Here is a 13308-nt window from a genome sequence, read left to right as displayed (position 1 = left end):
GTGCTATCACTGCTGTAATATAGGTGTATCATATATTAAGAAAATAGATTTTATATTACTATATTAAGAGGCTTGGCGGTCTTTTAATCATGTATGTAATTTTAAATGTTATTTTGATATATGAAATGTATTGTTGTACAGTAGTTTTGTTGTGTTGTATTTTAAATTTTGATGATGATGACTATCTGATTATGCATGTATATTTATGTGTTATATTGCGCTGCTGACTTCTTCTATATTTTGAAGCAGACCCCTTTGTGGATTTTTTAACTGTAATAAATGAATGAATGAATGTATGAATAAAATGTATATTTAAATGAACACTGTTGCCTATTGCTAGAATGCAATGGACTATGGAATAAATACTCAGGAAAAAGGTGCTATTACTGTTATGATACAGGTGTATTATATATTAAGAAAATAGATTTTATATTACTATATTAAGGATCTTGGTGGTCTTTGATCGTATATGTAATTTTATATGTTATTTTGATATATGGAATGTATTGCTGTACAGTAGTTTTGTTGTATTGAATATTTAAATTTTGACGATGATGACTATCTGATTATGTATGTATATTTATATGCTATATTGTATTATTGACTTGTTCAATATCTGAGGCAGATGCCTCTATGGATTTTTTTGGAACTATAAATAAATGAATGAATGAAAAAAAAACTCTGTGTTTTTAGTCTGCAAGTGAACTATACCGACTGAGCGACCGCCACTTGTCGGCGAAGTTAGTACCAACTTTAATGGATAGAGGGTGATGCATGGTCAGCGTAACAAATCCCCACAACCGTTAATTTCGGTTTTCTAGACCGGAGCCGCTGTTTCCTTGAAATAGTTCCTCAGTTATCCTCACGAGGCTGAGTGGACCCCATTCCAGGCCCACTACTTCTAAGAAAATCCGGTAGCGCTGGGAATCGTACCCGGACCTCTGGATCTGTAGCCAGGAACTCTTAAAATCTTTTACAATGTCAATCTTGAAGTTCTACTTTCTACAATCAGACGAAGTCACCGTGAAATTAAGCCAAGCCACCTTCATTGCTACACATATTTAGTGAATAATTACATAATAAGAAACATGAAGTATAATATGTAGTAGTTGAAAATTCGGCTATACAGGGTGTCCCAGGAGGAATGGACCAAACTTCGGGAGGGTGTTCCTTATGTTAAAGTATGCCGATATAACCCAAAACACCTATGTCCAAAGTTGAACGGTTACGGAGATAATGGCCAGAGAAGTGTGCAACTTTGACCGGCGTTGCACACTTGTTGATTATAAAATACATATTAAAATTGGCAGGAATATGTGGATTCTGTAACGTTAATAATGTACGTAACATCAAACTAACTTGTGAGTGACGTGAAGCCATAAAATTGAAGTACAAAATACTCGCTCGCCATGTCATAATTGTCCTTAGGGTTTCCAGGCACTATACATGACACATAAATGGCAAGCGCTGACGTAACGTACTGACTGCGCGTTCTGATAAAGCCAACTACATAAGCACGGCTAGGGTGAATCACGGCACTCAAGGACAAACAAAGATAAGGCCTCTCAGCTGATAGGTATAATCCGTGGACCCGCTAGAAGACCACACTTTTCTCGGGCCATTATCTCCGTAACCGTTCAACTTTGGACATAGGTGTTTTGGGTTATATCGGCATACTTTAACATAAGGAACACCCTCGCGAAGTTTGGTCCATTCCTCCTGGGACACTCTGTATATGACCATTATCATCAATGGCTTACATATTAAAGTGAAGACTGCAGTAATATTTACGTAATATCCATAAGCCTTTATAACTGAAAATGTAGTGAGTCTTTTGCCTATGTATCATTACTTATGGGCTGCATAATTTACAGATATTCTGGCTCCTATTGGTGGTCTTATTTCTATGTAGATTTCACACAGAACATGACCGATGTTATTGTGTCACTGTATGTCCATCTGTTGCTACAGTGCATGACATGCTTGTGCTGGTGATGTGGTCGGTGTCTGGAGTAGTACTTAATTATCAATATAAAGAACAATAGCTGAAATGTCTGATATAAATACTCAGTGAATTTTTGCATTTAACATGCAACCACCGAAGGTCAGGTTCACACAATATTGTGACATGTAGATCTATTGATAGGCAACACCCGCAACGCACATGTGGCCAACAATACAGGAGCAGTGCTTTCTGTGATCCGTGCATGGACCATTGCTGTGGAGTGCATGCAGCTTACACATGCGTGGTGACATCATACAACAACAGAAGAAATGATGCAGGCAGATCTTTTCTGCTGTGGTCCATGCCAAGTGGTTATAAAAGACATGGAAGTTCATTTGAATCAGTCTACCTCGACGTGCCAGCCTGCCAGGATATGAGATATAGAGCAAAGGAATTGAATTGAGGAATTCAGGCATCAAAATTATTGAGTGCAGGTCAGTTCAGACTTGAAAGTCAGCCTGTGAAGGGAAGACTTAGCATGTGATTTGAAGACTTTATATGTCCTGTAGTATAATGATATCTGGAGTGTGATTGTTATAGTTCCTGTGTTAAAGTTGGTTGCCAGGAAACGGATAGTGAAAACACTGTAAAGGAAGGCCACAGTTGAGACCTGCTACAAAGACTAGTGACACCAGACTGAGAGTGATTTGTAGTGTGAAAATGAGCAACAGTGTTATTTCTTATTTGCAGTTACAGCTTGTACATAGTCAGTAAATCCAATTACCAATCTGAACCCTGTCTACAGTCACTACAACACGTGACAATATTGTACTCTCATACAGAAGGCCAAGACACATCACAGTTAAAGCAACCAGTACAGTTCTACCAGTTAGGTACAATCTTCATGAGGATGTATGCCATAAAAATGCATATTGTACATGACCTGGGTGTTTGCAGCAGGGAAAGAAAATCCAGTCTACAGAACCCTGTGTGGAACACAAGGGTGATCTGAAGTGAGTGTTTAAAAGTATGTGTTCCAGGAAATCTGTAAGTTTGTCAGTTCATGAACTTACAACAATGTTGACAAATATGGACCAAAAATTTACCACCTAAAATTACTGTCTCTTCTGTACTGGGGAAGTGTGGAGGAGAGTCTGCCTATGCAGCACTAATCAAAGTTAGAAAACAAATACATGACAGTCTTCAACATTTATAGATCCTGGGAACCCTATGATGTGGTATCAAAGTAAAACTTACTGGATGAGATGGACAAGGCTTTTGCTGCTACAGAATTTCTCTGAAACATTCTTCAGTTTACACAAAATTTAATTTAAAATATAATTGATTTCCTTAAGAGAAAATGGAAATGGTACACCACCAAGCACCATTTAACAGGTAACAATCATAATCGGACATTTTAGAAAATGCTCTTCAAAGTCCAGTGACCACAGTAAAGTTATTTCGTTTGCAAACACAGATGAAGATTAGCAATAAAACTGCCAATTCTGCATACAAGTATTCCTTATTTCACAAAGGCAATGCATTCCACAAAAACTCTTCATAATGTGAAAATTCATAAATTGAAATTGATATTCCCATTACATTACATGTGAAAGCTGCCACCTCATGAGTCACAGAGGAGTCTCACAGAAATTTTACCATATTCTCTAGTAGTAAATAACCATTAAAATGAGGATAGTATTACTTGTTTCCGACATTTATTGTTGCAAATACAATTTATTTCTTTAATCATACCTGATGTAGGAAACAAAGTAGCTTCATTAACATGGTTGTACACATGTCTTTATGTCGCTATCCTCCTTCAATCCCTTTTATTATTTACATCTTTAAGGCCAAACCTATTGCTTTCCTTACTTTCTTTCTCTTGCAATCGCTTTCTTCGGTTAGGCAGCATATATGGGCATAAATAACATAAAATGTAAGCATCAGGAGCACAGCTGATTCTGTATGATCAGAACAAGGCATGTGGACAGATTGGGATGTTGGGATATCCAGGTCAGCTGTGATATCTGCTTCTCCCCACCTGCCCCAAACTCAGTATTGTACTTCTCTGCTTTCAAAAGAATTTTTTTATAAGTGTAAATTGTTCACTGTAGCAAAAGTTTGTAAAATGCGGGATACCCATATCTGTGAAATCCACCGAACACAGACACAGAGATACAACTCACCTCAGGCTCAAGGTTTATTCCTGGAAATGTTATTGGGGCAGTGTCATCCTCATCTTCTGCATCTGGCATTGTCTCCACTTTTATATTGACAGCCTGGTATGCATCATGAGAAGATGCTGGACATATCTCACTTTGAGGACTTCGTACTTTCTCTAAATCTGTAGAATTCTGTAAATCAACCAATGCTGTATCTATCATGGCTCTGCATTCACATTACACACAGGAAGTTCTGGGAGAAAATAAGTGCCTAATTTCTTTTCACTACATATTGTGACATGTAGACCCACTGCTTTCCTTACTTTCTTTCTCTTGCAAGCACTATCTTCTGTTAGGCAGCATATATGAGCATAAATAACATAAAGTGTAAGTATCAGGAGCACATCTGATTCTGTATGATCAGAACAAGGCATGTGGACAGATTGAGATGTTGGGATATCCAGGTCAGCTGTGATGTCTGCTTCTCCCCACCTGCCCCAAACTCAGTATTGTACTTCTCTGCTTTCAAAAGAATTTTTTTATAAGTGTAAATTGTTCACTGTAGCAAAAGTTTGTAAAATGCGGGATACCCATATCTGTGAAATCCACCGAACACAGACACAGAGATACAACTCACCTCAGGCTCAAGGTTTATTCCTGGAAATGTTATTGGGGCAGTGTCATCCTCATCTTCTGCATCTGGCATTGTCTCCACTTTTATATTGACAGCCTGGTATGCATCATGAGAAGATGCTGGACATATCTCACTTTGAGGACTTCGTACTTTCTCTAAATCTGTAGAATTCTGTAAATCAACCAATGCTGTATCTATCATGGCTCTGCATTCACATTACACACAGGAAGTTCTGGGAGAAAATAAGTGCCTAATTTCTTTTCACTACATATTGTGACATGTAGACCCACTGCTTTCCTTACTTTCTTTCTCTTGCAAGCACTATCTTCTGTTAGGCAGCATATATGAGCATAAATAACATAAAGTGTAAGTATCAGGAGCACATCTGATTCTGTATGATCAGAACAAGGCATGTGGACAGATTGAGATGTTGGGATATCCAGGTCAGCTGTGATGTCTGCTTCTCCCCACCTGCCCCAAACTCAGTATTATATTTCTCTGCTTTCAAAAGAATTTTTTATAAGTGTAACTGTTAGAGAGAATATAAAAATGTCTGCCAAAGAGAGTCTAGATTATTATGAACCGAAGAAGCATAAGCCATGGTTCGATGAAGGATGCTCAAAATTATTGGATCAAAGAAAGCAGGCTTAGAGGATACAAGTGAGTTAATTGAGAATAATCTGAACAATATAAGACGTGAAACCAGGAGGCATTTCAGGAACAAAAAGAGGGAATGTCTGAAAGACAAAATTAATGAGCTTGTAATGAACAGTAAGAACAAGAATATTAGAGACCTTTATAGAGGAATAAATGTCTTTAAGAGGGGTTACCAGCCTAGAGGTAACTTAGTGAAGGATGAGAATGGTGATCTGCTCTCAGTTATTTGATGTACATAGAGTCAGTGATGTTAGGCAGACAGAAATCGATACAGCTGAGCCGTTAATACCTGATCCTAGCCCTTTTGAGGTTGAAAGTGCTATTGTAAAATTGAAACGGTATAAATCGCCAGGTAGTTATCAAATTCCGGGAGAACTTATTTAAGCAGGAGGCAAAATATTATGTTCTAAGATCCACAGTCTAATTATCTATATTTGGCATAAGGAAAAATTGCCTGATCAGTGGAAGGAGTCTATTATTGTACCAGTTCACAAGAAGGATGATAAAACTGACTGTAGTAATTATCGGGTTATATCACTGCTATCAACTTCATATAAAATATTGTCCAGTATTCTTCTTTCAAGGTTAAGTCCATATATAGATGAAATTATTGGGGATCATCAGTGTGGGTTTCGATGTAGCAGATCAATTACAGATCAGATCTTTTGCATTCATCAGATATTGGAGATAAAATGGGAGTATGATGAGAAAGTACATCAGCTATTCATAGACTTCAAGAAAGCCTGTGATTCAGTTAGGAGGGAAGTATTGTACAATATTCTAATAGAATTTGGGATACCCATGAAACTAGTTAGGTTGATTAAAATGTGTTTAAACGAAATGTACGGTAAAGTCAGTGTAGGCAAATGTTTGTCTGATAAGTTTCCTATCCAGAATGGTCTAAAACAAGGAGATGCTTTTATCGCCACTCCTTTTCAACTTTGTCTTAGAATATGCAATTAGGAAGGTCCAGGGAAACCAGGTGGGACTGAAATTAAATGGAACACATCAGCTGTTGTCCTATGCTGATGATGTGAATCTACTGGGTGATAATGTAGATAATATAAAGAAAAACACACAGACTTTAAATGACACAAGGAAAGAGATTGGTCTAGAAGTAAACACAGAGGAAACTAAGTATATGTTACTGTCTCGTCATCAAAATGCAGGGCAAAATCATGATATGAAGATAGGAAACAGATGTTTTGAAAATGTGGCACAGTTCAGATATTTGGGAACAACGATAACAGATCGAAACCTGATTCAGGAGGAAATAAAGAGGCGATTGAACTTGGGTAATGCTTGCTACCACTCAGTCCAGAACCTTTTGTCTTCTTGTCTGTTGTCCAAAAACATAAAAATTAGAATATACAAAACTACTCTTCTCCAAGTATAGTTAGAATGATCAAGTCAAGCCTCAGTTTATGATGAGTTCCCAGTCAAGTTCTGGAAGATGTTTTGCACTGTGATGGATGGAAATGAAGCCTTAACAAATGTAATTAATAAAATAAAGAATGGGAAAGGATTTCCAATGGACTGGAAAATTGCTATTATGTACCCGATTTATATGGGGAAAGGAAAATGAGAGAAGCCAGGAAACTACAGAGAATTTTCGCTGTAAACGATATGTAGCAAAATATTTTCAGGAATCCTGGCTAGTAGACCAGGAGGCTGGATAATACAACAGTGTTCCAGGCGGGGTTTATTAAGGACAGACAAACCATAGATAATGCTTTTGTCAACAAAATAATTATAGACAAATATTTAAGACATAGACAGGGGTGCTTACATTTGTGTTTTGTAGATTTCTGAAAAACAAGAACTTTTTATTCAATTCATAGAGAAGCTCAGTGGTATAAATTGAGAACAAAGAAAATAAATAATGGTATGATGAAGTGCATCAAGGAAATGTATGATGGGATTAAGTGTTATGTGAAGTGTGGAAAAGATGATGTAACAGAGTTTATTGAACTGAAAAGAGGAGTAAGACAAGGCTGCACTTCGAGTCCATATTTGTTTAATGTTTCCATATATGCTATTATAGATTATATTAGTAAGCATCACACACACGCACCATTAATTGGAACAACAATTCCAGGTTTGCTATATGCAGATGATTTAGTCATCTTTTCCTTCACAATGATTTACAGAAAGCAGTAGAGCAAGATATTAAGTATTGCATAGAATGGAATTTGAAATGTAACCTAAACAAAACTAAAATATTAGTGTTTAAGAAAAGGAGATGAACTGAAGAAAGAGAAGAGATGGACAGTGAACAATCAAACAACTGAAGTGGAAGATGAAATAAATTATTTAGGAGAAACATTTGAATGTAGTGGTGATTAATAATAGAAATTCCACTGTCAACACAACTGTAATTTATTAACTTATGTTTCACTACATGTTTCGGTTCTTATAGGGTCATCTTCAGGTGTTGTGGTTTACACATTTTCATTATTGAATTGTAAAGCATGTATACATGTTTACATACATAGACTTAAAATGACTACTTTCTATGTACATTTATATTCTAGCATCTACATGTTGATTTAAACACAAGATATTTACTCATGTGGAACTAAAAGTTGAAGACTAAAAGTTGATTTTTAATCGATTATTAACATTGCTATGTTGTGTAATTTATGTGGTATACTCTGCTGTGTGGTCTGCACTACTTCTCAGAAGTAGTAAGTAATAATTGACATCCTGGAAATGAGAAAGAAGATAAATTCATGCTTAAGAAAACAGTTAACACAAAGGAATCTAACCAATAATAGAAGAACCAGATGAAAAGATGCATGGCATACTACAGCAACAGATGCATAGCTAAATACAGCATACGACAACTTTAGATTAATTTAAAATCAACTTTTAATCTTCAACTTCTAGTTCCATATATATCTTCTATTTAAATCAACATGTAGATGCCAGAATATAAATGTAAAAAGAAAGTAGTTATTTTAAGTCTGTGTATGAAAACATGTGTACATGCTTTACAATTTTGTGGTGGACAAAGTGGCACTGGGGCAGATTTTCTCCAAGTACTTCGGTTTCCCTGCCAATCTTCATTCCACCAATTGCTCCACAATCACCCTCACCTATCATTTGGGGCTGGTACAACAGGCCAGAAGTGGCCGCAGTACAAGGGACTTAGTCCCACCCCACTAGCAAAAATATACTTACGCAACAGGATGCAAACATTAAAAATAGAGAAAGTAGTGATGGTTGGAACAGAGAAAAGTTTAAGACATTAGCAAAAGGGTATTAGACTTTAGTAGCCACAGACAAATTTCCAGCATGAACATGTAAGGGTGAAGATTTTAGATAATGTATATGGCCAGCGCATAAGTCTGACACCCTTACCGCCATCTGTGACATGACTGTCTAGAGAAAATGTAGGATCCTCGACATCTCACAACCCTATGGACCTTCACGGCCTTTTACAGGGACAGCTTTACCTCTTATATGAGATGCTAAGTGAATCTAGAGCAATGTATACCATAGATATATGGGGCCTAGATGGATGATGGAAAGAAACTGACAAAAGTCACAGTAGGTTTTGTCAAATAATACTAGGAATGCTGAAATTTGCAGCAAACAATGTGGCTGAACTGAATTGGGGAGGGATAAAAGGAGGGAAAACTTTCTGACCACCATTGTAAAATACTGGTTACATTTATTATGCATGGACTCTGTGGAAACAATAGGAACATATTATGAACAGCAGATAAGTAACGTAAACGTAGAAGGCTGGACATGGAAATTAAGAGGAGGAATTATTATAAATAAATTTAGCATATATCTGGCAAAGTCAGGCAGAGGTTAATGGAAATAAGATATGTAAAATAATTAGGGAAATGTTTAATGATACAGAGAGATGGAACACATTTTCATATATAAGATTTCCCTGGTATTTTACTGTGAAATGAAACATGAGTGGGGTAAAGAGAACTACACTGATGAATGCATAAGACAGAAGAGAATGGGAATAATATAGTGAAAGTGAGGATCTGGAAGCTAAGAGGGATCATGAGGGGATGTGAGATAGGAAGATGCCATATGTTTTGTGGGGAGGAGAATGCTTAGCACATACTCTTAAATTGTCCTAAAAAAAGTGGAGAGAAGAACTTGTAATGGTTATATATAAATGAGGGCATAGCATACAGAAAGATAATTAGCTGCACATATGTAATGTTGTGGAGTGAAGGCCAACTCCCTGTAATATGTTAACAGAGTATTAACATTTTGTATTTTAGGGAAAAATATTGGTTGGAATAGATTTAGTCTTGGGAAATACTTGTAAGATGTACGAAAGCGGATGTAAGAAGGTTTAACAACTTAAAGGAATTTCTGCGTATGGACTTAGACGGACATTGGCTTGCCACGCGGGAATGTCCAGTCAGCAGAATGACATTGAAGGTACCTCGAAATGCTAACTTTGCAGAAGCTACACTTGAGCAAGATGGGGGGAACGTTGCAGGTAAAAGTGTTAGCCAAATGATCTAGCAGTAGAAGGGGGTGTGTCCCCTTAGGATCCCAGCCAACGAGATCACCCACCTTGGGATAAGACGTCATTGGAGGCGGAACTGCACCCCCCGGGAAAATAATGAGTTAGCATAAATAAAGGTATATAACCCAGGGACCAAATGAGTAAGGGAATTATTCTAACAGTAATTTTGGCCAATTGCGGCCGGAAGCCATGTCAGAATGGACACCGAATAGACACCCGGCAATGCCATCCGTCTGCAGATTCAACCCAAGTAAGTGGAACTACTCTTATCGCCATGCTTAATAATTGTGATATTATTAAAGTGCAACTCCTCCAATGGGACTTCAGTTAGGAACGTTAGAACAAGTGTACAGGGCGTAAGAGTGATCCAACTGAGTGATGCAGAGGTAGCCAAGTGTAATGTGTAACCCGACACCAGTCGGCTCTTTCATTGAGATAGTACCAAAATGTGTATAACTGTATATTGATTGTGTTTATACTAATATAGGGTAGCATAGGGTGTGGATGTGGGTTTCTGTTGTGATTTCCTCCCTTACCACATTTCGCACCTGCGCCCTCCAGCCAAGCCCGGTGAACAGTGAGCCCCTAGCCAACGAAGCAACGATAGAGGAGGTAATTCAGTCGTTTCCTTAGCCCTACCCCTGTGACTGCAGTACAGAAGGTGACAGTGGGGATACCTCCACGCCCCCTGTCACCACGGCATAACTGGTGGCATAACATGTAACTAAAGTAAAAACCACTAGAAACTATTTATTTAAAACTAAAAGTAAATTGGGGACCGAAGTTTGGGTGGGAAACTCCCTTTTGAGGTTAACTGGAAGCAAAAATATAAAATGAGAAAATGGGCTGTGAGCAGAAATAGTATTGGTTAAGTATTGATGGTATCAGTAGTGACAGCAGTAGTTTCTGAACTGATTTAGGCAATGCAAGTAGTCGTATGTTTGTATGTACTGTAGTTTGTATATCTGCATGTACTGAACCTGTGTATCACAGAAACTTGGAGCTATGTGGACACTGTTTTGTGTTTGTAATGAAACTGAACTCAAACTAAGCTATTCTGGCCTTCAGGAGTTGGGGGTTATCCACAGGCACACAGACAACAAGGTGAACTCATAAGCCACCTTTTATTTTTACAAAACAAGAAAAGTAGGCAGTGGCTCAGTAAACAAGTTCCTGCGGTTATACATATACATTCAACAACAGAAGAACTGTTGGACACGGTATTTTCTGTGTGGTCCATGGGCATTTGTCATTGTGTAAATGTGTTTACTGAGCTGTTGCCTGGCATAGTTGATCTCTTCTCGCTTCAGTATACCAGCTTTCAGCACTCATGTCACATTGAATTCAGAAGTTGCTGAAAGTGGTGTTTTCTGTGCGTCAAGGTTGTATCAAATAATAATATGTAGTGAAAAGAAGCAGGCAATTAATATTTTGAACTTCTTGTATTTTTTTAAAAACAAGGGAAATGGGCTTAAAATAGGACACACTTTCCTATTTATGGCATTAAATTGAAATTGTCTGCTTTTTACAGAGTTCTTCTCTGCAACTTCAGAATGACTATGCAATACTAAGTCCATGAAGCAGGGTCCTTCTTTGGAAGCTAGTGGTCACTCACACAGTCCAGAGTAGGTTTGCTTTCATGGAACTTACCATGTTCACAAGAACTTCCTGTGGGCCTGCACCCTAAGAGAAACAAATCCAATCAACTCCTTCCCACCATAAAAAGGTAAGGTAAAGCTATCCCTGTAAGAGGCCATGGAGGTCCATAGGGTTGTGAGATGTTGAGGCTCCAACAATTTCCAGACAACTGGCTCACAGATGGCAGTGAGGTCATAAGCCTTATGTACCGGCAACCCTTTACCCACAGGAAGATTCCTGATACTCATTTCTGCTAGAGGCTGCGTTGACCCAAGGGCCATAGTGCAGATGGAACGATTAGGTAAGATAAAAGATAAAGTCCCTGTGCTTAACTAATTAAGCACTGCACCATGAAGGTGTATGGGGGAGTGGATGTATCGCTCCACATCTTCATGACCTCAGCACTAGATGGAGGTGAGTGGTCAGCTTCTACGCCCCAGCCGCTTAACCCTTGGGGAAAATCACCAGTGTCCATTGGATAGGAGGTTGGGTGTACCCCACGGGCGGTCTGGACTATATGAAGAGAAAATTTCTGACCCCACCGGGGCTCGAACTCCTCAGTTGTCCATCCCATAGCCAGTCACTATATTCACTATAGTATCCTGGCTGGAATGATTAGGTCAATTGAAAAATCCACTGACCTCAACGCGAATGGAACCTGTGACCTTCCAGCATATTACCTCAATCAACTATGCTACTGCATGCCACACCAACTCACCTCAGTTCCTTAACCTTTAAACGCCAGACTTCTGAAATGGTGGTAAGCTTGAGCTGGCCGGAGTTTATCTAAATGCCCGCTGCTGGTGCGCGTTTAAATGCCCAAAGCTACTCTGCGTTTAAATGACCGTTTCTGTTAAGACACTTATACAATTTTAAGCATTGTGTTTAAAAATGCTGTATCTAACTCAATTTTTATGATAAATGGTTTTAATTAACTTTGTTTATATCAGCAAAGAACATAGTGTCGCATATTATAACGGATGATTTGAAATTTTTTATACAGAGTGGGGCGTAGAAACTTCCTTTTTTTGAAGGCGAATAAAAGAAAAATTATTGCTGATAGACAAAATTTATGCTTAGCTAATGAAAGAACATACTTTAAAGTTTTAAATCGTATAGTTTTAAACAAAATATCTTGAAGGTGGTGGCCACCGTTCTCTATGCACTGATGCAACCGTTTTCTGAAATTCCCTTCTGCACGTTCCAACATGTGCATCGGAATTTGGGCTACTTCCTGCCGAATAACATTCTTCAGCTGAAGTAGGTTTGTGGGGCGATGTTTAAAAACCTCTGCCTTGAGGTTTCCCCATAAAAAAATCACAGGGCGTTAGATCAGGTGAGTGCGCTGCCCACGGGATGTCACCTCGAAGCAAGATGAGCCGTCCGGGGAACTTTGCCCTCAAAACTGTCATCGAAGCTCGGGCTGTGTGGGCCGTGGCACCATCCTGTTGGAATCAGACATTTCCTAGATTCATTTCTTCAAGAGCTGGTTCGAAAAAGTTTTTAATCATGACCACATACCGCTGTGAATTGACAGTAACTGCATGATTGTCTTCTTCAAAAAAATAAAGGTCAATAACTCCAACTCTCGACAATGAACACCATACTGTCATCTTATCACTGTGAAATGGCCTCTCATGGAGCCCTCTGGGGTTGTTACCACTCCAGTAGCGCATATTCTGCTTGTTGACATATCCGGATAGGTGAAAATGTGCCTCATCACTAAAGAAAACAAGTGCGTCAGGGGGTAAAGTTTCCA

General features: G+C 38.4%; 1 protein-coding gene across 1 annotated transcript in view; it reads right to left on the bottom strand.

Annotated features, from left to right (window-relative positions):
• Positions 1–4945, bottom strand: part of LOC117282927 (gastrula zinc finger protein xLCGF3.1-like) — a 10467-nt gene extending 5522 nt beyond the window's left edge. The window contains exons 1-2 of the mRNA XM_033754536.1: positions 4748–4945; positions 4135–4302 (exon numbers count right to left, since the gene is read on the bottom strand). Coding sequence (XP_033610427.1) covers positions 4135–4302; positions 4748–4945 — 366 coding nt within the window. The remainder of the gene's footprint in view (positions 1–4134; positions 4303–4747) is intronic.
• Between the last annotated feature and the right edge of the window lie 8363 nt (positions 4946–13308).

Source organism: Cryptotermes secundus, unplaced genomic scaffold, assembly GCF_002891405.2.
Source record: "Cryptotermes secundus unplaced genomic scaffold, Csec_1.0 scaffold417, whole genome shotgun sequence".
NCBI lineage: Eukaryota > Metazoa > Arthropoda > Insecta > Blattodea > Kalotermitidae > Cryptotermes > Cryptotermes secundus.
Note: the sequence above shows the minus strand (reverse complement) of the source record. Positions and strands in the feature narration are given on the sequence as shown.